The sequence below is a fragment of the Theropithecus gelada genome, chromosome 14 (genome assembly GCF_003255815.1).
Source record: "Theropithecus gelada isolate Dixy chromosome 14, Tgel_1.0, whole genome shotgun sequence".
NCBI classification, from domain to species: domain Eukaryota; kingdom Metazoa; phylum Chordata; class Mammalia; order Primates; family Cercopithecidae; genus Theropithecus; species Theropithecus gelada.
The window spans coordinates 1324515-1352302 of NC_037682.1; the positions used below are offsets into that span (position 1 = coordinate 1324515).

The 27788-nt window shown below is 62.8% G+C and overlaps 1 protein-coding gene across 1 annotated transcript; it reads left to right on the forward strand.

The window, feature by feature from the left end:
* Positions 1-27788, forward strand: MUC2 (mucin 2, oligomeric mucus/gel-forming). Its single transcript, XM_025356613.1, has 50 exons — positions 1-76; positions 754-1024; positions 2206-2320; positions 2703-2793; positions 2874-2983; positions 3063-3273; positions 3471-3596; positions 4070-4187; positions 4266-4404; positions 4660-4770; positions 4859-4928; positions 5207-5344; positions 5435-5599; positions 6073-6167; positions 6374-6500; positions 6849-7104; positions 7338-7390; positions 7766-7866; positions 8296-8447; positions 8786-8924; positions 9498-9608; positions 9690-9869; positions 10011-10250; positions 11189-11345; positions 11624-11755; positions 12448-12595; positions 13884-13927; positions 14330-14542; positions 15027-15044; positions 15622-16288; positions 16694-17670; positions 18402-18599; positions 18842-19068; positions 19390-19564; positions 20033-20280; positions 20876-21059; positions 21378-21606; positions 22331-22509; positions 22901-22970; positions 23105-23205; positions 23360-23391; positions 24388-24565; positions 24867-24971; positions 25253-25293; positions 25431-25553; positions 25814-25912; positions 26544-26672; positions 26910-26949; positions 27172-27298; positions 27407-27788. Exons 1-50 carry the CDS (start codon positions 1-3, stop codon positions 27624-27626), a joined length of 8256 nt encoding a protein of 2751 aa, XP_025212398.1. The 3' UTR covers positions 27627-27788.

A 27788-nucleotide genomic window follows, 5' to 3' on the forward strand; every position in this document is an offset into this window, starting at 1 on the left:
ATGGGGCTGCCGCTAGCCCCTCTGGCGGCTGTCTGCCTGGCCCTGTCTGTGGCAGGGGGCTTGGAGCTCCAGACAGGTGAGAGAGCAGACACAGGGGTCTGGGGCCTGGCAGAGTGTCCTGGGGGCAGGGCCAGGCGGGCAGGCGAGTGGCATCTGGGAGGAGGAGGTGGTCCCCGTGTGCATCCTAGCAGCATGGGTGGCTCCGCTGAGGCTCCTGGCCTGGGTTGGTCCCCTGCAGTCCCCGGCCCTGCTGACTTTCAAGGGGCTGGAAGGATGGGGTTCCCCTGCCATTCCTCTGGGGTTGACTGCCCGATGACAGTGTGGGTCTTGGGGCCAGCACCAGGTGGAAACAGCAGCCCAGGCCCCACTGAACTGCGTCATTGTCCATAGGGGAGGAAGGGGCGGCCAGGACCCCACCAGAAAGCCCCATTCTCAGGTGGCAGAGACCATTGAAGAGTTGGGGCAGCACAGCCCTTGCTGGGGAGTGGGGTGCCCAGAACCTCCTCTCCTACACCCCGCTGGGCACCCAGCCACACTCCTCACCAGGCCAGGAGTAGAAGCCCTGAGACCACTGTGGTGGGGTGACCAAAGACCAGCAGAGGGTCCGCGGATAGGAAGCTTTCCCGGCCAGGGGCCCTGCGCTGGGCTGGAAGCTGCTTCCAGGTGCTTCCGCAGGGCCCCCCTCTTGACGGTAGCCTGGGCAGCCTTCCCCCACCGGGGCCACTCACCCCTCATTCACTGCTGTTCCCTCAGAGGGCAGAGCCCGAAACCATGGCCACAACGTCTGCAGCACCTGGGGCGACTTCCACTACAAGACCTTCGACGGGGACATCTTCCGCTTCCCCGGCCTCTGCGACTACAACTTCGCCTCCGATTGCCGAGGCTCCTACAAGGAATTTGCCGTGCACCTAAAGCGGGGCCCGGGCCAGGCTGAGGCCCCCGCCAGGGTCGAGTCCATCCTGTTGACCATCAAGGATGACACCATCTACCTCACCCGCCACCTGGCTGTGCTGAACGGGGCCATGTGAGTGTGGTCGGTGGCACCCCTTCCACATCCTAGCAAAGGGGGCTGACGGTTCCCAAAGGGGTCTTCCTTGTAGCCCTAGGAGACCCCTCCTGCCCTGGCACACAGCTCAGGAGAACAGCCTTGAGGTTTGGGTTCAGGTCACTAATTCATTCAACAAACACTGATGAGCCCCCACCATTCCCCCCATAGCCAAGGGGTTTCAGTTACCCCTTTGCCTGTGTCCCTGACGGCCCCTCCCCTCGGAGCCCACCAGGCTCGGGACAGCCTTGGCACCCCTGGAGGCTGCCTGTTTCTGGTCCTGTGCCTGGATTGGCCGTGTGCGCCCACCCCAGGCTAGAGTTACAGAAGTTGGTGCAGGGGGGCTGTGGGAGCCCCTTCTCCACTCCCAGCTATTGTTCCCCTATTGTCTCCAGAACAATGAGGCCCTGTAAGTGCATTCCTGTCTAGCGGGTTCCCCACCTGCAGGACCTGCCCCTCTTTTGCCTGGGGATTCCGTTTCCTGCAAGGGGCTCCAGCACAGGCACGGGCAGGCGGGTGGGTAGAGGCCCTCAGGGGTGGGCACGGGTGGATGGGTAGAGGCCCTCAGGTGTGGGTGGGCGGGTGGGTAGAGGCCCTCAGGGGTGGGCACGGGTGGGTGGGTAGAGGCCCTTGAGGACCGAGGCACAGAGGCTGGGGTGAGTGCCTCTACCTGGCCCAGCAAGGGGCATTGGCAGGAGGTGGTGTAGGGCCCCTGATAGCCTCAGGGGCAGTCTGGTGGGGGTTTGGGACCCCATGGGGTGATGTTCCACCAAGCAGGGGGCCTGGAAGGAGGCTGGGCAGCCTGGCCCTCCCTCCTCTCCCAACCTGGTGCCCTCAGGGCCTCTGAGAGGGGACCCTGCCCAGGACTGTGCCCCAAGGAGGGAATGGAGAGGAGGGCGTGCAGGCAGGAGGTGGCTCTGCTGGGGAAGCCTGGCCAGCGGAGACAGACAGGTGCTTTTTGGCCACTGCCCATGTCCCTCCACCCCAGAGGCTGGCCAAGTTGGTGGCCCCAGGGCAGGAGCTGGGCCTGGCAGAGCCACCTCCACCACCCCAGGTGCCCAGCTTCAGTCCCCTTCGGGTGGTGGGGTCCCGGGAGGACAAGCTGGGGCGCGGGTGCCTGGGTGGTGGACCCAAGAGTGACCCTGACGTGCCCCCGCCAGGGTCAGCACCCCACACTACAGCCCCGGGCTGCTCATCGAGAAGAGCGACGCCTACACCAAAGTCTACTCCCGCGCCGGCCTCACCCTCTTGTGGAACCGGGAGGACGCCCTCATGGTGCTCAGGGTTCCCGGGCTCCTGGGGCTGGTCAGGCCTCTGGGTGGACCCCAAGGGAGGGCAGGGAGGGCAGTGCTCGGACCCCTCACCGAGAGGGCAGGGGTGGGGCAGGGCCTTGGCAGCGCGGGGTGTCGGTGCTGGACTTGGGGGGCAGCAGCAGAAGCCGGCCTGGCCCTGAACCCCCAGGCCTCACCCTCCCCCCAAACACACCCAGCTTCTCAGGGACCTGCCCTGCCAGGCCGCTCCCTGGCTGCTGACCCCAGCCTTCCTGCCCCACCTTTCTGTGGCTCAAACAAGCCTCGAGTCTTGCGGGTTCCTGGTGGCTGCCCTGGAGGCTGTGGGCGGGGCGAGAGGTCAGCTCACCTGCTCCCTCCCCCAACAGCTGGAGCTGGACAGTAAGTTCCGGAACCACACCTGTGGCCTCTGCGGGGACTACAACGGCCTACAGAGCTATTCAGAATTCCTCTCTGACGGTGAGGCCCGGAGGTCTTGGTGGGGGCACGGTGGGCTACGGGCCCCCAGGTGCCCCAGCTGAAGGACCGTGCGTCCCCAGGTGTGTTCTTCAGTCCCCTGGAGTTCGGGAACATGCAGAAGATCAATGAGCCCGATGTGGTGTGCGAGGACCCCCAGGAGACAGTGGCCCTCGCATCCTGCTCCGAGCACGTGAGTCCCCTCATTCTGGGGTGTTGGTCCTGGCGGAGCTGGCCTCTGAGCAGCATGCCCACCCTGCGTCTGTCCCCAGCGCGCCGAGTGTGAGAGGCTGCTGTCCGCCGAGGCCTTCGCGGACTGCCAGGACCTGGTGCCGCTGGAGCCGTATCTGCGCGCCTGCCAGCAGGACCGCTGCCGGTGCCCGGGCCGTGACACCTGCATCTGCAGCACTGTGGCCGAGTTCTCCCGCCAGTGCTCCCACGCCGGCGGCCGGCCCGGGAACTGGAGGACTGCCACGTTCTGCCGTAAGCCCCAGCACCCTGCAGGCAGGGGACCCCACGCTGGTGCTTTCCCCAAGCCCGGTTGGGAGTTGTGTCCGCGCCGGGCACCGGGAGCCAGGGGGGTGCTCACTGCGGGCTGAGAGCCCTTCTCGGGGCACTTCGGCGTGGAGCGGCTGCTGTGCCCCAGCCTCACCCTCACCGTGTGGCCTCTGTGGTTCCAGCCAAGACCTGCCCCGGGAACCTGGTGTACCTGGAGAGTGGCTCACCCTGCATGGACACCTGCTCACATCTGGAGGTGAGCAGCCTGTGCGAGGAGCACCGCATGGACGGCTGTTTCTGCCCGGAAGGTACGTGTGGAGGAGGGCCCTGCCCTGGCACTGCCCGCTGGACGAGAGGCCTGCAGCTCTGGCCTCGGGTTCTCGCCTGCGCCGAGGGGACGGCTCCGCTAGGTGGCGGGGGCAGTGGCAGCACAGAAGTGCTTCTCCCTCCACCCGATACCAGGGGCAGGTCCAGGGAGAAGGGGCCTCGGTGTGAGGCCCTTCCCAAAGGGTGGCTTCAGGGAAGCTGAGAAGGGGGCTACCTTCCTGGTCATCACCCTGGGGATAGACCTCCCCCTGCCTGGCCCTGACCCGGAGCCTGGAGGCCTTCGGGAGGAGCTCGATTGTCAGGGGCAGGAAGGTGGCCTGGAGGCTGGGCCCCCATGGCCAGACCCCAACCCAAGGACCAGGTGGGGACCACAGGCGTCGGCGCAGGGGACCAGTGGTGGCTGCGGGTGGGAGGCCTGGCTGGCAGGGTGACGTCGCCTCCCTGGTTGTCCCAGGCACCGTGTATGACGACATCGGGGGCAGCGGCTGCATTCCCGTGAGCCAGTGCCACTGCAGCCTGCAGGGACACCTGTACACACCGGGCCAGGAGATCACCAATGGCTGCGAGCAGTGGTGAGTCCTGGGGCCAGGGCTGAGTGCAGCAGAGGCTGGGGCAGCTGAGCCCTGACCCTGTGCCCCGCTGCCCAACAGTGTCTGTAACGCTGGCCGCTGGGTGTGCAAAGACCTGCCCTGCCCTGGCACCTGCGCCCTGGAAGGCGGCTCCCACATCACCACCTTCGATGGGAAAACGTACACCTTCCATGGGGACTGCTACTACGTCCTGGCCAAGGTAGGCTGCCCAGGGTCAGGGGTATGGGGCAGAGCTGGGGCTGGCATCCAGGCCCTTGGCCATCCAGGGGTGGGTGGGCTGGCTGTCCCTGAAGCAGAGGGTGCCCGTGGGCTGTCCTGGGGTAGGTGACTGTGCTGCTCTCTGGCTGGAGGATAAGAAGCGGGCCTTCCTTTCTAAGCCACTGCCGGGTCCTAGGGTGCAGGGTGCTGCCCGTCCCGGCCCTCAGCTGCTGCTCTGCCTCTTGCCCCATCACAGGGTGACCACAACGATTCCTACGCTCTCCTGGGCGAGCTGGCCCCCTGTGGCTCCACGGACAAGCAGACCTGCCTGAAGACAGTGGTGCTGCTGGCCGACAAGAAGAAGAATGTGAGTAGTGCTGCCCCCTCCTTCTGGAGCCCCAGGTCCCCCAACGGGGGCCCTTCTCAGCCCTGAGCAACCTCGGCCTTTCCCGCAGGTGGTCGTCTTCAAGTCTGATGGCAGCGTGCTGCTCAACGAGCTGCAGGTGAACCTGCCCCACGTGACCGGTGAGTTGTGCCCCAGGGAGGGGCCCAGGCCCTTCAAGCTCCGCTGGGCCTGCAGTGATTCGGACAGTCCAGCCGTCTCAGACCCAGGAGGCTGGGTGGAAAGGTTCCATGGGAGGAGGGTCCCTGCAGCACCCGGCAGGCTCTCTCCTGGGCCCTCTGCTGGAGGGGGCGGTGGGAGGGTGACATCCTCCTGCTGCTCACCTGGGCCAGGCAGGCCCTGGGAGCCCTGCCCCTCGCTGTGCCCCTTACCGTGTCCCTCACCGTGCCCCTGCCTGCAGCGAGCTTCTCCGTCTTCCGCCCGTCTTCCTACCACATCCTCGTGAGCATGGCCAGCGGCCTTCAGCTGCAGGTGCAGCTGGCCCCAGTCATGCAACTCTTCCTGACGCTGGACCAGGCCTCCCAGGGGCAGGTGCAGGGTAAGTGGCCCCACTGGGATTGCCCCAACAAAGGCCCACAGCGGGGCCTGCTAGCCCCAGACCCTTCCCAACCCTGTCCTGGCCCCTCAGGCCTCTGTGGGAACTTCAACGGCCTGGAAGGTGATGACTTCAAGACGGCCAGTGGGCTGGTGGAGGCCACGGGGGCCGGCTTTGCCAACACCTGGAAGGCACAGTCAAGCTGCCATGACAAGCTGGACTGGCTGGACGATCCCTGCTCCCTGAACATCGAGAGTGGTGAGGCTCAGCAACTTGGGCGCCCCCACCCAGCCTGCCTGGGGGACCCGGTCCATGGCCTGGAAGGGCAGATGGGGCTCCCAGCAGGACACGTGGGTGGTGAGGGGCAGAAGTTAGGTGGCTCTCCTCCAGGGGCAGCCCAGCACCAGCTGCTTCCTGCTGTGGCTAGTTTATGGCGGCCATGGTGGCAGCCTGCCAGGTGACCTGGAAGAGGGCCTGGGCTGGTCCCTACCTGCCCCATCACATCCGGGATGCTGGGTCCTTGGGGGTGAGAGACGGGAGGTGGTGGGTGCCCTGCCCGGGTCTCTATCCAGCCTGGAGCTGCCTGGAAATTTGACTCAGGGGGAGGAAGGGACCTGGACATGGGTGCACAGAAGGAACCATATCTGGGGACAAGGCAGCCGGGCAGCAGGGCCCAGGGGATCTCATGGGGGTCCCAGGCCCCGCTGAAGTTCTGATCCCCCACTCCCCAGCCAACTACGCCGAGCACTGGTGCTCCCTCCTGAAGAAGACAGAGACCCCCTTTGGCAGGTGCCACTCGGTCGTGGACCCCGCTGAGTATTACAAGGTGGGTGGGACCCACACCCCCAGGCCCCCATGCCATCGAGGTGGACTCAGGGCACTCCCAGGCCTCCATGCCACCTGTGAGGTGGACTCAGGGCACCTGGCCGGGCCCACTGGTTGCTGTGTGTGTGTGTGAGCTTGCGTCTGTGAGCGCCGGGCCATGCTCTGCCTCCCTGCCTCACTGCCCGCCCACCTTGTTCTGTCGCCCAGAGGTGCAAATATGACACGTGCAACTGTCAGAACAACGAGGACTGCCTGTGCGCCGCCCTGTCCTCCTACGCGCGCGCCTGTGCTGCCAAGGGAGTCATGCTGTGGGGCTGGCGGGACCATGTCTGCAGTGAGTGCCGTCCCTGTGGGCTGCCTCCTGGGGATGGGGTCCAGGCTTTGAGCTCCTGGGACGGGGCTGGGGGCCCTGAGCATGGGTGGTCCAGGGAGAGGAGTCGGCCCCTGCAGCCACGGACCAGGCTCCAGCTTCATCGGCCAGTGGTAGCGGGAAACCAGCTCCTCCTACAGCAAGGGGCGGTCACATAGCAGGGTTGGAACCTGGGGCCGGCCTGGAGCTGTGGCGGCCGAGTGTGGAAGTGGGTCCCAGAGTGTGCACTCCCTGGTCCCCTGGCCGCCCTGGGGATGGGAGCTGGGCATCTGGCTCCTCCTGCCCCTCACGCCACCCCATGGTCCTCTGCAGACAAGGATGTGGGCTCCTGCCCCAACTCGCAGGTCTTCCTGTACAACCTGACCACCTGCCAGCAGACCTGCCGCTCCCTCTCTGAGGCCAACAGCCACTGTCTTGAGGGCTTTGCGCCTGTGGACGGCTGCGGCTGCCCTGACCACACCTTCCTGGACGAGAAGGGCCGCTGCGTGCCCCTGGCCAAGTGCTCTTGCTACTACCGCGGCCTCTACCTGCAGGCAGGGGATGTGGTCGTCAGGCAGGAAGAACGATGGTGGGTACCTGCTCGGGTGTCAGGTGTGGCGTGGGGGCGGGGGAGCTCCTTCTGAACCTGCCCCAAACGGAGACCTGGGAGACTCTACCTGGGGAAGCTGAGACACCCAAGACTGAGGGGTGCCTGGGGTGGGGGGCGCTGACAGTCACCAGGCTCACATCTGTCTCGGGGAAGCTGCGGGCTGTCTGTGGCCGTCTTGCATGGGCCCCACTCATCCCCGGCCTTTTCCACAGTGTGTGCCGGGACGGGAGGCTGCACTGTAGGCAGATCCATCTGATTGGCCAGAGTAAGTGGCACTGCCCCGGCCACCCCTCCCCGCCTGCCCTGGCCACTGTCCCCGGCCACCTCTCCCTGCCTACCCTGGCCACTCTCCCCGGTCACCCCTCCCCGCCTGCCCTGGCCACTCTCCCCAGCCATCCCTCCCCGCCTACCCCGGCCCCTCTCCCTGGCCACCTCTCCCCGCCTGCCCTGGCCACTGTCCCCGGCCACCCCTCCCTGCCTACCCCAGGCACCTCTCCCCGCCTGCCCCAGCCACCTCTCCCCGGCCACCTCTCCCTGGCCACCCCTCCCCACCTGCCCTGGCCACCCTCCCTGACCAGCCCTCCCCAGCCTGCCTGAGACCCCCAGTTTCAGCTGGAGCTGCGGCCCCTCCGTCCCACAGGCTGCACGGCCCCAAAGATCCATGTGGACTGCAGCAACCTGACCGCACTGGCCATCTCGAAGCCCCGAGCCCTCAGCTGCCAGACGCTGGCCGCCGGCTATGTGCGTGCTGGGGGTGCTGCTGTGGGCGGGCAGGGATTCCTGGCTGACTGAGCCCGGCTCCTGTACTGTGCCCCCAGCCAGGGTCTGGGTGCTGAGTCCTGAGGACGCAGGACCTGTCGATGCTGTCCCTGCCCCTGGGAGGGAAGTGGCAGCCTGTGAACCACTGGGGTAAAGGGGCCAGTGTAGGGCCCTCAGCCAGCAGCCCTTACCGTCTCCCTGCCCTGTGGCGGGCCTGAGGGGAGGGAGGCCTGAGCCCAGGCTAGGGGGAGTGGTGGGAGGTCTGGGATGTGACAGAGACGGCATGGTCAGGCCTTTCCTGGCTGTGTATCCAATCCTGATGGGCTACAGGTGGGCTGCAGGGAGGGCAGCTCAGGGAGGGCTGCAGCCTCACCTGTCCACCCCTGAACTCCACTCTCTGGCTATCTCCAGTACCACACAGAGTGTGTCAGCGGCTGTGTGTGCCCCGATGGGCTGATGGACGACGGCCGGGGCGGCTGTGTGGTGGAGAAGGAATGCCCTTGCGTCCATAACAAGGACCTATATTCCCCCGGAGCCAAGATCAAGGTGGACTGCAATACCTGGTAAGCTGGCCCGGCCTGTCCTGGCTGCCTTCCAGGCCCCACGTGCTCTGCAGGGGTGGCCACTGGAGAGCGGGCCAAGGGGCAGGTGCCTCTCCTGGGGGGGTCCGCCTGGGTCTTGCGAGATCCTGTGACAGCCCCTGTCCCACGGGCAGGGTGGTCTCTCATGTCAGCCGCTGGTCTTGAAGTCATGGGAGAAGGGACATTCGGAGCCACTTTTGGGGCCTGCAGGTGTTCTGTGTGGGAGACACAGGGAGCTGTCTGCACGGTGTCCAGGGTCTCCTCCAGGCACCCATGAGCGGGTCCTGGGTCCCTTCAGGCTCCTCTCCTGTCCTCCTCAGCACCTGCCAGAGAGGACGCTGGGTATGCACCCAGGCTTTGTGCTATGGCACCTGCTCCATTTATGGGAGTGGCCACTACATCACCTTTGACGGGAAGTACTACGACTTTGACGGACACTGCTCCTATGTGGCTGTTCAGGTGTGGTCACGGGCACTGCCTGGCTGGGCTGCTTGTGGTCAGGGACCCTCTGCCTGCCCCAAGCCCAGTGCTCAGCTCCCTGGGAAACCCTGAGACTTGGGAAGGCCAGCCTTTCCTCAGCCCCAGACCCACACCCGCACCCACAGGAGGATTCAGTCTTCTAGCCAGGGCTGGGTGGGGGTGGTAAAACCCCTCTGCACTGCCCAGTTCTGTGGTTCTCCTCTGGGTCCTCCCTCCTGTGGGTCCTCCTCCGGGTCCTCCTCTGGGTGCACAGGGCGGGTGGGGTTGACCACCCAGCCATGGGGACTGAGGGCACCTGTATGGGGAGCTGAGTAAGGGCCAGGGCTAGGCCGCTGCCCACGAGGCTCTCCAGATCCAAATCCCATAGCCCTTTGAGGCACTGTGATCCCCAGGGACAGGATACGGGCCTGCAGCTGGATCAGGTCCTCGGATGGGCAGGGCCAGGGCCTGGTTTGTCTGCTCAGTGGCTGTGGCCCCGCCAACTGGGGCGGGTGTGCCCTGGGACACCTGGGGCCCAGCTGTCCTGGCTGACCTTGCCCTCCTGGCCCCCAGGACTACTGTGGTCAGAACTCCTCACTGGGCTCATTCAGCATCATCACCGAGAACGTCCCCTGTGGCACGACGGGCGTCACCTGCTCCAAGGCCATCAAGATCTTCATTGGGGTGAGTGCTGCTGGCCCCGGGAATGTGTGAGCCCTGCGGGACCCTCAGACCAGCCGGTGACTGGGCCTCTCCTCCGGGCAGAGCACGGAGCTGAAGTTGGAAGACAAGCACCGTGTGGTGATTCAGCGCGACGAGGGTCACCATGTGACCTACACCACGCGGGAGGTGGGCCAGTACCTGGTGGTGGAGTCCAGCACGGGCATCATCGTCATCTGGGACAAGAGGACCACCGTGTTCATCAAGCTGGCTCCCTCCTACAAGGTGGGCTACCTCCCTGCCTGCCCTGCCCTCTCCTGTCCTCTCCTGGCCAGCCCCCTACCCCCTGCCCTGGTGTTTGCGGGACAAGCCCCTGCCCTCCCTCCAGCCCCTTTTCGGAGCCCCCGGGGTGCTTGTCTCTTGCAGGGCACCGTGTGTGGCCTGTGTGGGAACTTTGATGACCACTCCAACAACGACTTCACCAGACGGGACCACATGGTGGTGAGCAGCGGGCTGGACTTCGGGAACAGCTGGAAGGAGGCCCCCACCTGCCCGGACGTGAGCACCAACCCCGAGCCCTGCAGCCTGAACCCGCACCGCCGCTCCTGGGCCGAGAAGCAGTGCAGCATCCTCAAAAGCGATGTGTTCAGCATCTGCCATGGCAAGGTGGGCTGGCCAGGCCACGGCGGGGCAACTAGGCAGAGCAGGGCTGCAGGTGGGCGGTGGATGTGGGCGGGGCCATGGGCGGGGCAACTAGGCAGAGCAGGGCTGCAGGTGGGCGGTGGCTGTGGGCGGGGCCTTGGGCGGGGCTAACTAGGCAGAGCAGGGCTGTAGGTGGGCGGTGGATGTGGGCGGGGCCATGGGCGGGGCAACTAGGCAGAGCAGGGCTGTAGGTGGGCGGTGACTATGGGCGGGGCCTTGGGCGGGGCTAACTAGGCAGAGCAGGGCTGTAGGTGGGTTGCAGCTGTGGGTGGGGCCGACTAGGCATTGCGGGGCTATGGGCTGACTGTGGACGTGGTTAGGGTGCCGCAGAGCATGCTAATGATCAGGGCGTGGCCACAGCAGGGTGAGGTCTTGGGTGCTCTTGGGGCTGGGGGCTTCTCCACACGCTCCTCCACACCTTCAGGAGTCGCCCTGCTGCGTCATCACACAGCACTTGTCCTCCAGCTTTGGCTCTGGCCGTTGCATCCTTTGGTCACGTGACCATATAATCAGCCTCCCCTCTGAGACCCTGGGCTGGACCCCCAGCCTCCCTCTGCCTCCCCAGGCTCAGATATTCACCTGGAGGGAGAAAGGACATGTGCCCCCCATGCCCGCACATCCCCAGCTACAGGCAGCTGGGGAGGACGGGTTCTAGGATGGCCATGTTACAGCTGAGGATGCAGAGGGGCTGGGTGATGGGTCTTCACAGCCACGGCGGGACAGGCGTCTCTGGACCCTCTCCCCAAGGTTGGCCCTGCTGGGGCCCTGGCTGGCTGGTGCTGGGTGACGTGCCCTATCCCAGGAGCAGGGCTGGCCTCTGGGTCCTGAGTCCAGGGCACCGGGGAAGTCCTGGCCCCATGAAGGCAGCACGGGCCCAGGACAGACCAGGGTGTTCTCCCCAGGTGGACCCCAAGCCCTTCTACGAGGCCTGCGTGCACGACTCGTGCTCCTGTGACACGGGTGGGGACTGCGAGTGCTTCTGCTCTGCCGTGGCCTCCTATGCCCAGGAGTGTACCAAAGAGGGGGCCTGCGTGTTCTGGAGGACGCCAGACCTGTGCCGTAAGAGCCCGCCCGAACTGGACCCAGGGCCAGGAGGGGGATTGGAGGTGCTGTATTGCGGGCCGGGGCGGCACTCCTTGCCCATCCAGGTGACGGGCGTGCATCACCCACCTTTCCCCGACTTCTCCAGTGTCCTTCTTTGGGGCCCTATGGGAACTGGGTTGGCAGAGCAAGCTTGATACATCTGCGCCCCAGCCCCCCACCCCAGATTCACCCTCACCCCAGCCCACGCCTGAGCGAGCCCTCCTGCGTCTGACCCTGGCCCTGTCTCCCCCAAGCCGTATTCTGCGACTACTACAACCCTCCACATGAGTGTGAGTGGCACTATGAGCCGTGTGGGAACCGGAGCTTTGAGACCTGCAGGACCATCAACGGCATCCACTCCAACATCTCCGTGTCCTACCTGGAGGGTGAGCAGGGTGGGGCGGGCCTCAGCAGGGGTGACGGCTGAGGGGCCTGGAGGGTGAACCGGGCGGCCCTCGGGAGAGGCAACAGCCCACTGGCCTCGAGGGTGAGCCAGGTGGCCCTCGGGGGAGGCGACGGCCGATGGACCTGGCTGTGTGGGGCTGAAGGCTGATGTTGTCTGGAGACTCATGGGGACACCCGGAGGGAGGCCTGACCCTCAGGGCACCCACACCTCAGGGTGGCCAGGCTCCCCTTGCTGCAGGGTCAGGAGGGAAGCAGGCCGGCATGGAAACTGGGAGTGGCAGGGGTGGGAGGTGCTGAGGTTTGTACAGAGCAAGGCGGGTTGGGGAGCATTTCAGGCACAGGTCAGGGGAGGCCCCTCTGGGTGCTGGCGTCTGAGCTGAGAACCAGTGACGTGAAGGAGGGACTGGTAGGAAGTTTGGGAGGGAGTATCCCGCCATGGGAGAGGAACATGGGTCTTGGGACTCAGGGCTGCTCAGGGGCCCGATGAGACCGGGCAGGGCTCCTCAGCGGGCATTGTTCAGAGCCCAGTGGGGTGGGGAGATCCAGGCCCTGCCTTTCCAATCCCTGGCGTTCCCAGAGGGGCATCCTCTGGAGAAGGGCCTGCTGGGGTACGGATGGTGGGTGGGGTGTGGTGGATTGCGGTGGTCCCAACCCCATGCCCTGTGTCCACCAGGCTGCTATCCCCGGTGCCCCAAGGACAGGCCCATCTATGACGAGGATGGGAAGAAGTGTGTCACTGCAGACAAGTGTGGCTGCTACATCGAGGACACCCACTACCCACCTGGAACGTCGCTTCGCCCCGAGGAGATCTGCAAGTCTTGGTATCTAAGCCCACGTGGCAGGGGACCTGGGGGAGCTGCACGTATGGGCACATGAGTACACACACGTGTGAGCACACAGTGCACACAATACAAGGACACACAGCCATTCCACATGGGTGCACATACACACAAATTCACACAGCATACCACATGCACACACAGTCGCATGCACAATGCACACATGCACACGTGAATGGACGCTGACACACAGGCACACACAGTCACACATGCACACAGTGCACACATGTGTACATGTCTAGATACAGATACCCAGGCACACAGTCACATAGTCACACATGCACACATGCATGGACACAGACTTGCAGGCACACAGTCACATGTACACACATGCACACATGCACAGACACACGCAGGCACAGTCACACTTGCACACAGTGCACACATGTACACATGCCTGGAAACAGATACCCAGGTACACAGTCAGACATGAGCACGCACAGTCATACATGAACACATGCACACATACGTACACTCAGTCACACCATGCACACATGTACACACAGTCACAGATGCACACATGCTTGGACACAGACATGCAGGCACACAGTCACATGTACACACATGCATACATGCACAGACACGCAGGCACACACAGTCACACTTGCACACAGTGCACATATGCACTCACAGTCACACATGCACACATGCTCACATACATGGACAGTGACACACATGCACTCACAGTCACACATGCACACATGCTCACATGCATGGACAGTGACACACAGGCACACACAGTCACACATGCACACATGCCTAGACACAGATACCCAGGCAGACACTCACGGTTACACAGTCACACATGCACGCATGCATGGACGCAGACACGCAGGCACACATGGTCACACGGTCATACAAAGCACCACATGCACACAGTCACACATGCACATATGCAAAGATACAGACACCCAGGCACACACTCAGTTACACAGTCACACATGCACACATGCATGGACACAGACACACAGGCACACACAGGCACACAGTCATGCATGCACACAGGAGCCAGGCCACAGAGGCACCAGACCCTCACTGGGGTGGGGGATCTTCTGTTCTCATACCGTCCTCTGGGTCTGGCTTTTTCCTTCCTCTCATCCCTGCTCTGTTCCCACAGTTAGAACCTAATGGGGGGCTTTTCCAGAGCTGGCTTTGGGGCAGTGCCCGGGGGCTTTGGGCTCGGTACTAGCCACATGGGAAGCTGGGGGTCTGAGCAGGGTGAGCGCAGCATCAGTGGAGTGGGACTTGTAGCCATGTGCTTGCTTTGCAGCGTGTGCAGCAACTCCTCCCAAGTCATCTGCAGGCCAAAGGAAGGTGAGTTGCCCTCTGCTGCCAGCCCTGCGGTGGCTGGGCCCATTCTGGGGAAGCCTGTGGGGCCTTGGATGGGTGGGGGGTGCTGCTTCCCTCCTAGGCTCTACCCTTTGGTCCCCCCGAGCTCAGACCCACCTCCGATGTGTATCAGCCCTGGGGGGCTGCCGTGACGCATCTTGTTTCTTCTCCTGGGGTGCCGGTCTCCTGTGGGGAATTTCCATCACCCTCTCCCCCGATCCAGCTTCTGCGTTCTGGCGAGATTCCCTTTATTCAAAGAGAGGGGCTCCGGGACAGGTGCAGTCTCACTGGAGCATTTGTTGGCTGCTTGTGGGGGCTCAGGCACACCTGGCCTTCCCCCTACCTTGCTCCCAATGAGGTGATTCTTGGCCTCACCCTCACCTCCAGGAGAGATTGTCAACCGGACCCAGGATGGCGTCTTCTGCTACTGGGAGTTCTGTGGCCCCAATGGGACGGTGGAAAAGTACTTCAACATCTGTTCCACTACACCACTCCCGTCCACTCTGACCACCTTCACCACCGTCACCCTCCCCACCAGCCCCACCACCTTCACCACCACCACCACCACCACCACCACCACCACCCCGACCCCCAGCACAGGTAAGGCCCCCGGTTCCCCCCGTGCTTCCTCAGGCTCTCACCTTCCCCTGCATCCAGCATCCAGCACACGGGGCTCTTTCAGGGGCAGGCCCTGGCCCGCTGCAGCCAGGCTCTGACCTCTGCACACCAGCTGCAGAGTGAGGTGACGGTGACATTCCTCTGCACTGAGGTGTGAGGGGGCGTGCCTGGCTCCCCTGCCCTGGTGCATTCAGATGGTAGCATACTGACCACATGCCCAAGCCCAGACCAGAGTGGAGGATCATCTGGGGAGATTTCTGAAAACCAGCAGGAAAGTATCCCTAAGGGTTAGAGAAATTTTCTTACGTTCGCCTGCGTTTGTTCTGGTTGAAATCCTAGCTACCACCGAACAAGCCACCAGGGGTATGATAGCCACAGAAAAAATAAACTTTAAAAAAATAAGACAAGATTTTAAAAGATCTTGAACTATATAATGATATCCTCTTTTCTTCCTGCTTTATTGCAGTTTTATCAACAACTCCGGGTAAGTGACGGTGATGATATTCACGATGACAAGGAGGGTGGGAGGAGTGAAGTCTCATAACATCACCTGCAGGATGCTTCCTTCAGGGCCCAGATGTGAGGCTGGCAGGGCAAGACTCCTCTGCTTACGGACCAAAGATAGGTGTATTTTGGTGACTTCATTCATGGTTTGCTGAGGCCAGGGCCTAAAGTGAGACCTGATTGGCTGTCGGTGACAATATTGCTGGTTAAGAGTGGAGACAAAGCCCCTTCCGGCACACTTCTTTATTGGAATAGGCAGCTCTCTTATTATTGATTCTTTGAAAAAAGTATTGAAAATAGCTGAGGAAAGGGTCCTTCATACGCTGGGTGGCCCTGTCTCTTTGGGCTTAGGTTTTCACTTGCAAAATGAGGATGGAAGTGGTGTCCAGCCCTGAGCTCTCTGACCCTGCACTCTGGTTTTCTGGCAATGACAGGGAAAAAAGAGATTGCATCTGGGGCACGGTCAGGGAGGCCCCAGGGTTCTCTGAATCCTGGTGGCCTCGTGGAGGTGCCTCTCCCCAGGTGCGAGTGACAAGAGCTGGGTTTTGCTTCCCTAGAGCTGTGCTGCTTCTGGTCTGACTGGATCAACGAGGACCATCCCAGCAGTGGCAGCGACGGCGGCGACCAAGAGACATTTGATGGGGTCTGCAGGGCCCCTGAGGACATCGAGTGCAGGTCGGTCAAGGATCCTCACCTCAGCTTGGAGGAGCTAGGCCAGAAGGTGCAGTGCGATGTCTCTGTTGGGTTCATTTGCAAGAATGAAGACCAGTTTGGAAATGGACCATTTGGACTGTGTTACGACTACATGATACGTGTCAATTGTTGCCTGCCCATGGCTTGTACCACCACCGCTCCACCAACCACCACTCACAGCCCCTCAACAACCACCACAACCACCCCTCCACCAACCACCACTCCCAGCCCCACAACAACCACCACAACCACCACTCCCAGCCCTCCACCAACCACCACTCCCAGCCCCACAACAACCACCACAACCACCACTCCCAGCCCTCCAACAACCACCACAACCACCCCTCCACCAACCACCACTCCCAGCCCTCCAATAACCACAACCACCTCTTCACCAACTACCACTCCCAGCCCTCCACCAACCACCACTCCCAGCCCTCCAATAACCACAACCACCTCTTCACCAACTACCACTCCCAGCCCTCCAACAACCACCACTCCCATCCCTCCAACAACTACTCCTCTCTCTCCATCAATAACTCCTTCTGCATTTTCACCATTCTCAACGACAACCCCTACTACCCCATGCGTGCCTGTCTGCAATTGGACTGGCTGGCTGGATTCTGGAAAACCTGACTTTAACAAACCAGGTGGAGATACAGAATCGATTGAAGGCATCTGTGGACCAGGATGGGCAGCTAACATCTCTTGCAGAGCCACCATGCATCCTGATGTTCCCATTGGACAGCTTGGACAAACAGTGGTGTGTGACGTCCATGAGGGGCTAGTATGCAAAAATGAAGACCAAAAGCCAGGTGGGGTCATTCCTATGGCCTTCTGCCTCAACTATGAGATCAACGTTCAGTGCTGTAAGTGTGTCACCCAACCCACGACCATGACAACCACCACCACAGAGACTCCAACCTCAACACCCACCACAACCATCACCACCACAGAGACTCCAACTCTGACACCCACCACCACAGAGACTCTGACCACAACACCCATTACCACCACCACTACAGTGACCCCAACCCCGACAACCATCCCCACCACCACTTCAGTGACATCAACCCCAACGCCCACTAGCACAGAGACGCCAACCCCGACACCGATTGCCACCACCACCACGGTGACCCCAACCACAACACCCACCAGCACACAGACCCCAACCCCGACACCCATCACCACCACCACCACGACAGCGACACCAACCCCAACACCCACCGGCACACAGACCCCAACCCCGACATCCATCACCACCACTACCACGGTGACCCCAACACCAACACCCACCAGCACACAGACCCCAACCCCGACACCCGTCACCACCACCACCACGACAGTGACTCCAACCACAACACCCACGAGCACACAGACCCCCACCCCGACACCCATCACCAGTACCACTTCGGTGCCATCAACCCCAACACCCACTGGCACACAGACCCCAACCCCGTCACCCATCGCCACCACCACTACAGTGACCCCAACCCCAACATCTACCAGCACTCAGACCCCAACCCCGATACCCATCACCACCACCACAACAGTGACCCCAACCCCAACACCCACCAGCACACAGACCCCAACCCCGACACCCATCACCATCACCACTACGATGACGTCAACCCCAACACCTACGACTACAAGCACGGAGATCCCCAGCCCCACAAGCACAGCACCCATTTCTGAGTCAACCACATCCAAACCCCCACCTGAGTCCTCAACCCCTCAGATATCTCGGTCCACCTCTTCCCCTCCCACGGAGTCAACCACCCTTTTGAGTACTGCACCACCTACCATTGAGATGACCAGCACGGCCCCACCCTCCACACCCACGTCACCTACAGCCACCACGACGGGAGGCCACACGCCGTCTCCACCGCCCAGCACCACCTCGGCCCCTCCAGGTAAGCAGAGCCGCTCAGTTCCTCCAGCTGGGATGCTTCCTCCTCCCCTTCAGCCAGGCGGAACTGTCCCAGGAAGGCTCAAGGCAGGTTCTGGGCACCTCTCTGCCCACCAAGCATGGTTACTGTGTGGGCAGGAGCTGCTGACACTGTCCAGTGATGGGCAGTGAAGCCAAAGGCCACCCCGCTGCTTGCCCATATGACGGCCTTCTTAGGAGTCACTGACACCAGCCAGTGCTGGGCAGTGGAGTCAAAGGCCACCCCACTCGCCCATAGGACAGTCTTCTTCAGGGACCCACTGCTGTGTGATGTGGTGCTGTGGGAGCCCACCAAGGCTGGGGGGCAGAGAGAGGCTGCCAGTGAGGTGCCCGCAGGTCCTCCTGCTTCTGGCTGTACCCCCTCCTCGGGGCCCCTTTCCGGCAGACGGTGTGCCACAGCCATTGCCTTCTGGACAACTCTTGCTGGCAGTCAGCTTGGCCAGCAAGCTGTGTTGCTGCCGGAGCACCAGGTCATCTACGGGCTCTCGTGACACTCGGCTGTGGTGATGCTGGCCCTGTCGCTCCACCCTGCCTGGTGACTCAGAACCTGGGAGTTGGGCGCGAGGCCCTGGTCCTCCAGTTCTGCGACCCGGTCGGCTGTCTGGCTCCCTTGCAGCTGGGGAGTGGCGGTTGGGACCCTGCAGTGTCTGAGATGCGCAATGTCTCAGCCCTCACTGGTGTCTCCTGCTCTCACAGGCACCCCCACTCACAGTACCATGACTGGGTCATCTGCACCCACCACCCCCAGCACTGTGCAGACGACCACCACCAGCGCCTGGACCCCCACGCCAACCCCAATCTCCACACTCAGCACCATCACGATCACAGGCGTGACGCCGCGCGTCTCCACCCTGATTGAATGCTGTGTCCTGAACAATACCTTCTACGCACCAGGTACTCAGGCTGTTCACATTCTGGGCTCGGGCGGCCGAGGCTGGTTTTGGCCCCAGCATGTACCGGTGCTCAGGCGCCAGGGCTGAGATCACTGTGGGAGCGTCTCAGGAGGCGGCAGCTGTCGAGGGTGGCTGTGTCCAGGGCATAGCTTCCCTCGGGTGGCCTCTGTGGAGACCTCTGTGCGGTCCAGCGGCTAGCCCTGCCTCTGGGCGGTGTGATCATGGGTCTGTCTCCCTTCGCAGGTGAGGTGGTGTACAACGGCACACACGGGGACACCTGCTATTTCGTGAACTGCTCACTGAGCTGTACCTTGGAGTTCTATAACTGGTCCTGCCCATCCACACCCTCCCCAACGCCCACGCCCTCCAAGTCGACGCCCACGTCTTCCAAGCCATCGCCCACGCCCTCCAAGCCAACGCCCAGCACCACCAAGCCCCCCGCATGCCCAGACTTTGATCCTCCCAGACAGGTCAGTGGGCTGAGGGTGGCTTTGTCCTCATGGCACTGAGCGCAGCATGTCCGGGCACCCAAGGCCCCAGGCACCACTTCCTGCTGGTGGTCTGAGGGCTGAGGCCTCCTGCAGCCCCTTGGGTGCGGGGTCTGCCAAGCCCTCCACCTTTTCACGGTGCCCCGCCGTGCCCCGCCATGCCTGGCAAGGTGGCTGGCTGCAGTGAGGTCCTTGGAAGCCACCTCGGCCTCCAGCCTCCTGGTTCGGCACCCGCCCCTCCCGAGCACAGACCACCCCGTCCTGTGCCGGTCCCACTGACCACCCCTTGCCTCCTGCCCCCAGGAGAACGAGACTTGGTGGCTGTGCGACTGCTTCATGGCCACGTGCAAGTACAACAACACGGTGGAGATCGTGAAGGTGGAGTGTGAGCCGCCGCCCATGCCCACCTGCTCCAACGGCCTCACCCCCGTGCGCGTCAGCGACCCTGACGGCTGCTGCTGGCATTGGGAGTGCGACTGTGAGTCCGGGGTCCCCAGGCCCTCCCCGCATCTCCTGCCCTCTCCGTGGGTGGGGGCGGCAGGGCAGAAGGGTTGAGGCTCCTTGGGCACAGACCCCACTGCGGTGTTCACTGAGGCTGCGTGACTTCTGAGGGTCTCCTCAGCCCTGCTTTTGCCTCATTGGCGGGGAGGGTCTGGGCAGGTGGAGGGCTTGCCTGGTGGAGTTAGGGCCCCTCCCTGGGACAAGGGTGCTTCTGAGGCGAGAGGGGGCCGAGTTGAGGTTTGAACCCTGGTCCATCCTGCAGAATGGGCTGCTGTGGGTGCACCAGGGCCAGTGCAGCTCAGACGTCCCCGAGCCCACGCACAGGAGCGGGGTTTTCAGGCCCCAGCTTCCTGCTGGCTCTTCCCGACTGCGCCCCGGCCCAGCTCTTGCACCCGACCCCGGCTGAGGGGCACAGGCGGCACGGCTCACTCTGGCTCCCTTGTAGGCTACTGCACGGGCTGGGGGGACCCGCACTATGTCACCTTCGACGGACTGTACTACAGCTACCAGGGCAACTGCACCTACGTGCTGGTGGAGGAGATCAGCCCGTCCGTGGACAACTTCGGAGTTTACATCGATAACTACCACTGTGACCCCAACGACAAGGTGTCCTGCCCCCGCACCCTCATCGTGCGCCATGAGACCCAGGAGGTGCTGATCAAGACCGTGCACATGATGCCTATGGAGGTTCAGGTAGGCACAGCGTGGCTGCAGGAGGCTGGCATGGAGGTGGGCGCTGACATGGGCCCCAATGAACCCCGGTTCCCCAGGGACCAGAGGACTGGGCTGCGGGGGTGCCCAGGCACAGCCTCTCCCAGAGCCAGGCTGGAAGGTGGGATGGGGTGGGCGCCTGGCTCCAGGACCCATCAGCTCTGCCCTCCAGGTGCATCCTGGGCCCCTCAAGCCCTGGCACGCATGCCACACTGGGCACAGTCTCTACAGCAGAAGCTGCCTCCTGAGGACAGAGTCAGGGACAGGGCTCTGCACACCCTTGACTGAGATGCCCCTAGTTGCAAAGGAATTATTGGTTCTGAGGCTCAGGAGGCCCTGGGAGCCTGTGCGGGATTCCACAGTCCCCAGGTGCTCCCAGGAGAGCTCCTTCACTGGCTCACCCATGGAACCGGGGTCTGGTTAGGAGCAGCGGAGTAGGAGCAAGAAAGGGGGCAGAAAAGGGGGGTAGGCAGGGCCCTCTCCCTGCATGTGTAGGTCGGAGAACAGGCGGGGTGGGGCAGCCCTAGAGCTCTCCCAAGGAGAGGACTGAGGCAGCTCCGCGGTGTGTCGGCCGCAGGTGCAGGTGAACAGGCAGGCGGTGGCAGTGCCCTACAAGAAGTACGGGCTGGAGGTGTCCAAGTCTGGCATCAACTACGTGGTGGACATCCCTGAGCTAGGCGTCCTCGTCTCCTACAATGGCCTGTCCTTCTCCGTCAGGCTACCCTACCACCGGTTCGGCAACAACACCAAGGGCCAGTGCGGTGAGTTCCGTGGCCCCCATGGCTCCCGAGGCCCCCCAAGGCCCCCACGGCTCCCATTACCCCCCTGTCCTGCCCCAGGGCGGGCGGCTGGACCAGGCTGAGGCTGAGGCTGTGTGTAAACACCCACGGGCCTGCTGTGGGCCTCTTGCCTCTCTGCTTGGGGGTGCTGTGACCATCACCTGGGTTCAGTCCCTGTGAGGAGCCAACAGGAAGGGGCCTGGTCTCTGCCCTTGACCCCGGCTGGCCGGTCCTGGGCATCTGGGCTGGAGAAGGGCAGGGCTTGCCATGTCTGCAACATGGCCTCTCTCACTGATACAGGCACCTGCACCAACACCACCTCTGACGACTGCATTCTGCCTAGTGGGGAGATCGTCTCCAACTGTGAGGCTGCAGCCGACCAGTGGATGGTGAACGACCCCTCCAAGCCACACTGCCCCCACAGCAGCTCCACGACCAAGCGCCCGGCCGTCACTGTGCCCGGGGGCAACAAAACGACCCCACACAAGGGCTGCACCCCATCTCCCCTCTGCCAGCTCATCAAGGACAGGTGACCCTGCCTGGGCCTGCCTGCGGCCGTGACACCAACAAGCTGAGGGCCTCTGTGCCCCAGCCCCCAGCTCTTGCAAAGAGGAAGGAAGCAGTGCATGGGGCCTGGCACTGGGGCTGGGAAGGCAGGAGGCCACAGAACCAGGGCCAGGAGCTAGGTCGCCGTGGTGTCCAGGACCCGGGTCGTTGGGTTCCACAGGGCTAAGCTGCCATGTCTGGCATGCCTGTGCCTTTATTGAACTCCATAATCTCTCCTGGCTCCTGGGAAGGTCAGGGCTGGCCGAGTGTGAGACTCAGACTAGACCAGTCAACCCAGGACAGAGCTCAGGGCTGATATTGGGGAGGCAGATTTGGGCTTTGACAGAGGCGGGTGCTTCTAATGCTGGCAGCCATGGGGTTCAGCACCCCGTCCCTGGAAGTATAGGGGCCAAGTACAGGCTGGGGTGTCCGTCTGTCAGGGTTGTTGGAGGGGGTCCTGAAGCTGATGACCACGTAGACGTGGCTTCTATCTGGGAGCCAGGCTGCAGAGCCACCTTGCTCGCCCATCCCTTGGTCTGTCCCTGACCCGTCCCCCGGCTGGCCTGTCCCTTGACCCTCTGTCGGCCACAGACGCCTCTCTGGTGGGTGCCGGACTCCAGGAGGACAGTCCGGGCAGAGATGCTGGGGTAGGGAGTGGGGGAGAGGCAGCTGCCACCTGAGTGTGACCTGTGCCTCTCCCTGCGCAGCCTGTTTGCCCAGTGCCACGCGCTGGTGCCCCCACAGCACTACTACGACGCCTGCGTGTTCGACAGCTGCTTCGTGCCGGGCTCGAGCCTGGAGTGCGCCAGTCTGCAGGCCTACGCAGCCCTCTGCGCCCAGCAGGGCGTCTGCCTCGACTGGCGGAACCACACACATGGGGCCTGCTGTAAGTGTCCATCTGCCCCTGCCCTGGAGCTGGGGACCTGCAGGCCAGACGTGGTCTCTAGGCTCTGCCGGGTGCTGTGCCCAGCCTGAAGCTAGACCCAGGTGGGCTGTGGCCAGGGATGCAGAGATGGTGGGTGTGAGACCAGGGCTGGGCTATGGGGTGGGGAAGGCTGAGCTGGAGGAACTGAGGTGCTGGGGGTTCTGCCAGTGTCACTAAACGCAACTGGGTGCCCACCACCTGGCTCGGGACAACCGTGAGGGCGGAGGCTGATGCCCCAGGCAGCTGGCCACCCTCCTCTGTGTGGGGGGCACTAGGCAGCTGTCACTCAAGGGGGTCCAGGCTCCTCCGCCTGACATGAGGCAGCCCTCTGACCCCTGCTCCTGTCCTGCAGTGATGGAGTGCCCGTCTCACAGGGAGTACCAGGCCTGTGGCCCTGCAGAAGAGCCCACGTGCAAATCCAGGTATGTTGCTTGAGGGTCCACCTTGTGGGCTTGCCCTCTGCAGTGCGGAGGGTGGCATCATCTGGGCATAGCAGTCCCGCCTGCCAGCTCCCCAGCCCCACCCCACCTGTCTGACGATGCCCTCCCGCCCCCAGCTCCTCCCAGCAGAACAACACAGTCCTGGTGGAAGGTTGCTTCTGTCCTGAGGGCACCATGAACTACGCCCCTGGCTTTGATGTCTGCGTGAAGACCTGCGGTAGGCCACCCACTCACACTGTCCCCTGCTGCCTCCCTCCCGCTGCCTCCTGGGTGTCCACAGAGGCTGAGACCAGGAGGCTGACCACCCCCCACCCCTGCTCCCTGCTGCACAAGGACTCTGCTAACACAACTTGTTTCTTCCCTCTTCCTAGGCTGCGTGGGACCTGACAATGTGCCCAGAGAGGTAGGCCCCACCTTGGTGCTGGGGGATTCTCCGACAAATTCTAAATTCTGGGGAGTGAGGGATGGACATGAAAACGTAAAGCCTCAAAGATTGAGGAATGAGGTGATCTAAGTTCTGGATGGCTGAGTTGGCAGGGACATCACCCACTCACCCACCCATCCTTCCAACCACCCACTCATCCGCCTATGTACCCATCTACCCACTCACCTACCCCTCCATCCATCCTTCCACCTACCTAGTCATCACCCACTCATCTGTGCACCCACCCACCCACTCATCTACCTACACATCCACCCACCCATCCATCCATCCATCCATCTACCCACCCAGCCAGTCAGCCACCCACCCAACCATCCTTCTGTCCCTCCATTCATCTATCTGTCCTTTCATCCTTCCACCCACCTGGCCATCCATCCATCCATCCATCCACCCATCCATCCACCATCCATCCATCCATCCATCCATCCATCCATCCATCCATCCATCCATCCACCATCCATCTACCATCTGCCCACCCATCTATCCACCCACCATCCACCTATTTATCCATCCATTCTCCCTCCCTCCATTTACCACCCATTGGTCATATGATACTCTGTCTAGAAGCTCTGACACAACATCTTGGCCACTTCTGTGCTGCCTGTGCCTCCTACCTGTGGTAGCATCCATGTGGCTGATTCCTTAGCTAAATTCTGCACAAACCTGAGAGGCCTGAGTGGAGCATCTACCACGTGCCAAGCCCCTGCTGGCAGATGCTGGTGAGCAGGTCATGGTCTTGTGGTATCAGTGAATGAGCAGCGACTGTCCTATCCCAGAACCTGCCTGGTGTGCTCAGGTTGACGTGAGGAGGGATGCGGTTTTCCCCCAGGATCCCTCAGCACTCTGTTCAGGGCAGCTGTTTCTCCCCACTGACCACAGCTGCAGCTCCAGGGCTGTGGTGCGGCGGGGCCTGCCTGGCATCTCCTGTCCTTTCTACTCACCCCTCTTTCCCTGCAGTTTGGGGAGCACTTTGAGTTCGACTGCAAGAACTGTGTCTGCCTGGAGGGTGGAAGTGGCATCGTCTGCCAGACCAAGAGGTGCAGCCAGAAGCCTGTTACCCACTGTGTGGAAGACGGCACCTACCTCGCCACGGAGGTCAACCCTGCCGACACCTGCTGCAACATTACTGTCTGCAGTAAGGCCATCCCCTGGGGCCCGCACCACCTCTCGGAGGTGCACACATCCCCGTAGGCCGGGCTGCCTGCTGTCCCCTCTGTGGCAAGTGGGGAAACAGCTGGCTTGGGGGCCTCCGATGTGCCCCTTGAGAGGGCTTGGGAGGGGGCCGCTGGGCACAGTCCAGGCATCCCTGCTGCAGGGCCTGACCTGGGTGGGGAGGGGACCCTTGGTGGTGCTGGGGGCCTGACCCTGTGCAGTGGCCCCGGGGGCTTTGCCTGTGAGGAGCCACCCTCATGGCCGCATGCCCACCCTGTCTTCAGAGTGCAACACCAGCCTGTGCAAAGAGAAGCCCCCCGAGTGCCCGCTGGGATTTGAAGCGAAGAGCAAGATGGTGCCTGGCAGGTGCTGCCCCTTCTACTGGTGTGGTAAGCAGGGCTGGTGGGCGGGGCAGGGGGAGGCTGCCGCCCGGGGTGGGGGGCTGGTGGGCGGGCAGGGGGGAGGCTGCCGCCCGGGGTGGGGTGGCTGTGGGGGATGGGCTTTCTCCTGGGGGCCTCAGATTCTGGGGACACAGATGGCTGCATGCTTGGTTGATGCACCCACCCCAGCCTTGAGCGCCCACTGGGTGTGCACTGGGAGTGGGGGTCTGGCCAGGTGGCCATCCCGGGGCAGTCTCCAACGTACGGCATTCTCCGTTCTTTCTCCCAAGAGTCCAAGGGGGTGTGCGTTCACGAGAATGCTGAGTACCAGGTGAGCCCTGGGCTGGGTGAGGGGGGAGGAGGGGAGGAGGGGAGGAGGTTGGCTGCAGTGTGGGGGTCCTGGCAGGCTCTTGGGCTGGCTGGGGTGCTGGAGAAGCCCCTGCCTCACGTCTCTCCCTATGCCCGAAGCCCGGTTCTCCAGTTTATTCCTCCAAGTGCCAGGACTGCGTGTGCACGGACAAAGTGGACAACAGCACCCTGCTTAACACCATCACCTGCACCCATGTGCCCTGCAGCACCTCCTGCAGCCCAGTAAGCGGCCGCCCCAGCCCTGGTTCCCCACCTCAGCCTGCCCTTTTCCCTCCTCCCAGACAAGTACCCGGACCCATGTCTGTCGTGACACTTTCTTTCCTCCTTTCAATGCCAACCTCTCCCTGTCCCCACCTCTCCGTCCTGACACCTGCCCAGCTTGGGGCCTCCTCCAGGTGGGGGTTGTCGGCAGTCCTGCAGGCTTTGTGCGGTGTGGGGTACAGCCTGGGAGTTCAGCTGCAGTGGCGTGTCTGTGTGCGCAGGGCTTTGAACTCGTGGAGGCCCCCGGGGAATGCTGCAAGAAGTGTGAACAGACGCACTGTATCCTCAAGCAGCCTGACAACCAGCACGTCATCCTGAAGGTGTGTGCTGCTGGCCCTGGCATGGCTGGGGTTGCTTGAGCCCAGGGCAAGGCACAGGCCACCCAGGATCCCCCAGCTGAGTCCTCCCAGTCCTGGACGCAGCTGTGATGGGCGTCCTAGGGCTGCCATGACAAATGAGCAGGCGTCTTCAGGGCAGAAAGGGATTCTCCTGGTTCTGGGGCCCAGAAATCCCAGAGCAAAGGGCCTCAGGGCTGTGCTTCCTCAGAGCCTCTAGGCAAGGACCTTTCCCAGCCTCTGGTTCCTCCAGGTGCCCTTGGCTGTGGCCATGAGGTTTCCTTCCCTGTGTCTGTCTCTCCTCTCCCTTGTAAGGATTTAGGGCCCCCCCCAGCAGGATGATCTCATCTTAGGATGTTTCATTTAATGACACCTTCAAAGATCCCTTTTCCAAGGCAGGTCGCGTTCATAGATTTAGAGTTACAACACAGACAGATCTTTGAGGGTTGTGTGGGCTCCAGACTGGTGACTGATGTGGGGTCCCACCCGTGTCGCTTGTCCTGTGGCCCTGGGCCTTGCCAGGAAGCCTCCCCAGCCACGTGTCTCCAGGGTGTCTTCCTGGCTGGGCTGGGGCTGGGCCTGCTGCCCTCCCTCACCAGAGCTCCCTGCCCCACAGCCTGGGGACTTCAAGAGCGACCCCAAGAACAACTGCACATTCTTCAGCTGCGTGAAGATCCACAACCAGCTCATCTCGTCCATCTCCAACATCACCTGCCCCAACTTTGACGCCAGCATTTGTGTCCCGGTGAGTGGGCCACCTGGGGCCTGGCTGTGGGTGCTCGGCCGGGAGTGGGGTCGCCTGGTGTTCTGAGGGTCTGGGGCCCTAGTGCTGTGACAGTGGCCTCGGGCCTGGTCTGAGCTGCCACAGGAGGCTTTGCCTGGGGCTTTCTGCAGCAGCTACTCCCGCCCATGGCATGGGAGGAAGGTGCTGTCATCCCCAGGAATGTCCGGGGGTCCCGGGCTCATTCTCCTTTCCCTCCAGGGCTCCATCACACTCATGCCCAATGGATGCTGCAAGACCTGTGAGTACAGGGCATAGCCTGGGGGGTGGGCAGGGTTGGGGCACAAGGGCTGGTGCCCTCAGCCCTGCCTGGGGTGGCTGGAGGATGGACAATGGCCTCCAGGTGGGCAGTGAGGGCTGGGGGCTGAGGCCGAGCCTGGGGAAGGGACGTAGCGAGGGAGAGCCTCCCTCTCCCCTCAAAGATGTGGAGGCCCTGCCCCGAGCCGCTGCCCCCTCTCCCCAGGCATCCCTCGCAATGAGACCAGAGTGCCCTGCTCCACCGTCCCTGTCATCACGGAGGTTTCGTACGCCGGCTGCACCAAGACCGTCCTCATGAATCATTGCTCCGGGTCCTGCGGGACATTTGCCATGTGAGTTCCAGGCTGGGAGTGTGCCTGGAGGGGATGGTGGGGACCCCATAGAGGCGAGAGGCCAGCGCTGGCCCTGGGAGGTCGCCCCTCACTCCGCCCTCCCCGCAGGTACTCGGCCAGGGCCCAGTCCCTGGACCACGGGTGCTCCTGCTGCAGAGAAGAGAAAACCAGCCAGCGTGAGGTGGTCCTGAACTGCCCCAATGGTGGCTCGCTGGCACACACCTACACGCACATCGAGAGCTGCCAGTGCCAGGACACCATCTGCGAGTTGCCCACCGACACCTCCCGCCGGGCCCGGCGCTCCCCCAGGCATCTGGGGAGTGGGTGAACTGGGTGGACACAGCCACCCTTCACTGCCCTCCACAGCTCTGCCTCCCCCAGACCCTCTGAGCTTCCTGGCCTCCTAAGCTTGGCTTCCTCTCTTCAGATATTTATTGTCTGAGTCTTTGTTCAGTCTTTGCTTTCCAATAATAAACTCAGGCAGACACGC

Coding starts and splice junctions, on each gene's coding strand:
- MUC2 (XM_025356613.1), top strand. CDS start 1: ATGGGGCTGCCGCTAGCCCCTCTGGCGGCTGTCTGCCTGGCCCTGTCT. Junction 8,448..8,785: donor AAGGTGGACTGCAATACCTG/GTAAGCTGGCCC, acceptor TGTCCTCCTCAG/CACCTGCCAGAGAGGACGCT. Junction 18,600..18,841: donor CAATACCTTCTACGCACCAG/GTACTCAGGCTG, acceptor CTCCCTTCGCAG/GTGAGGTGGTGTACAACGGC.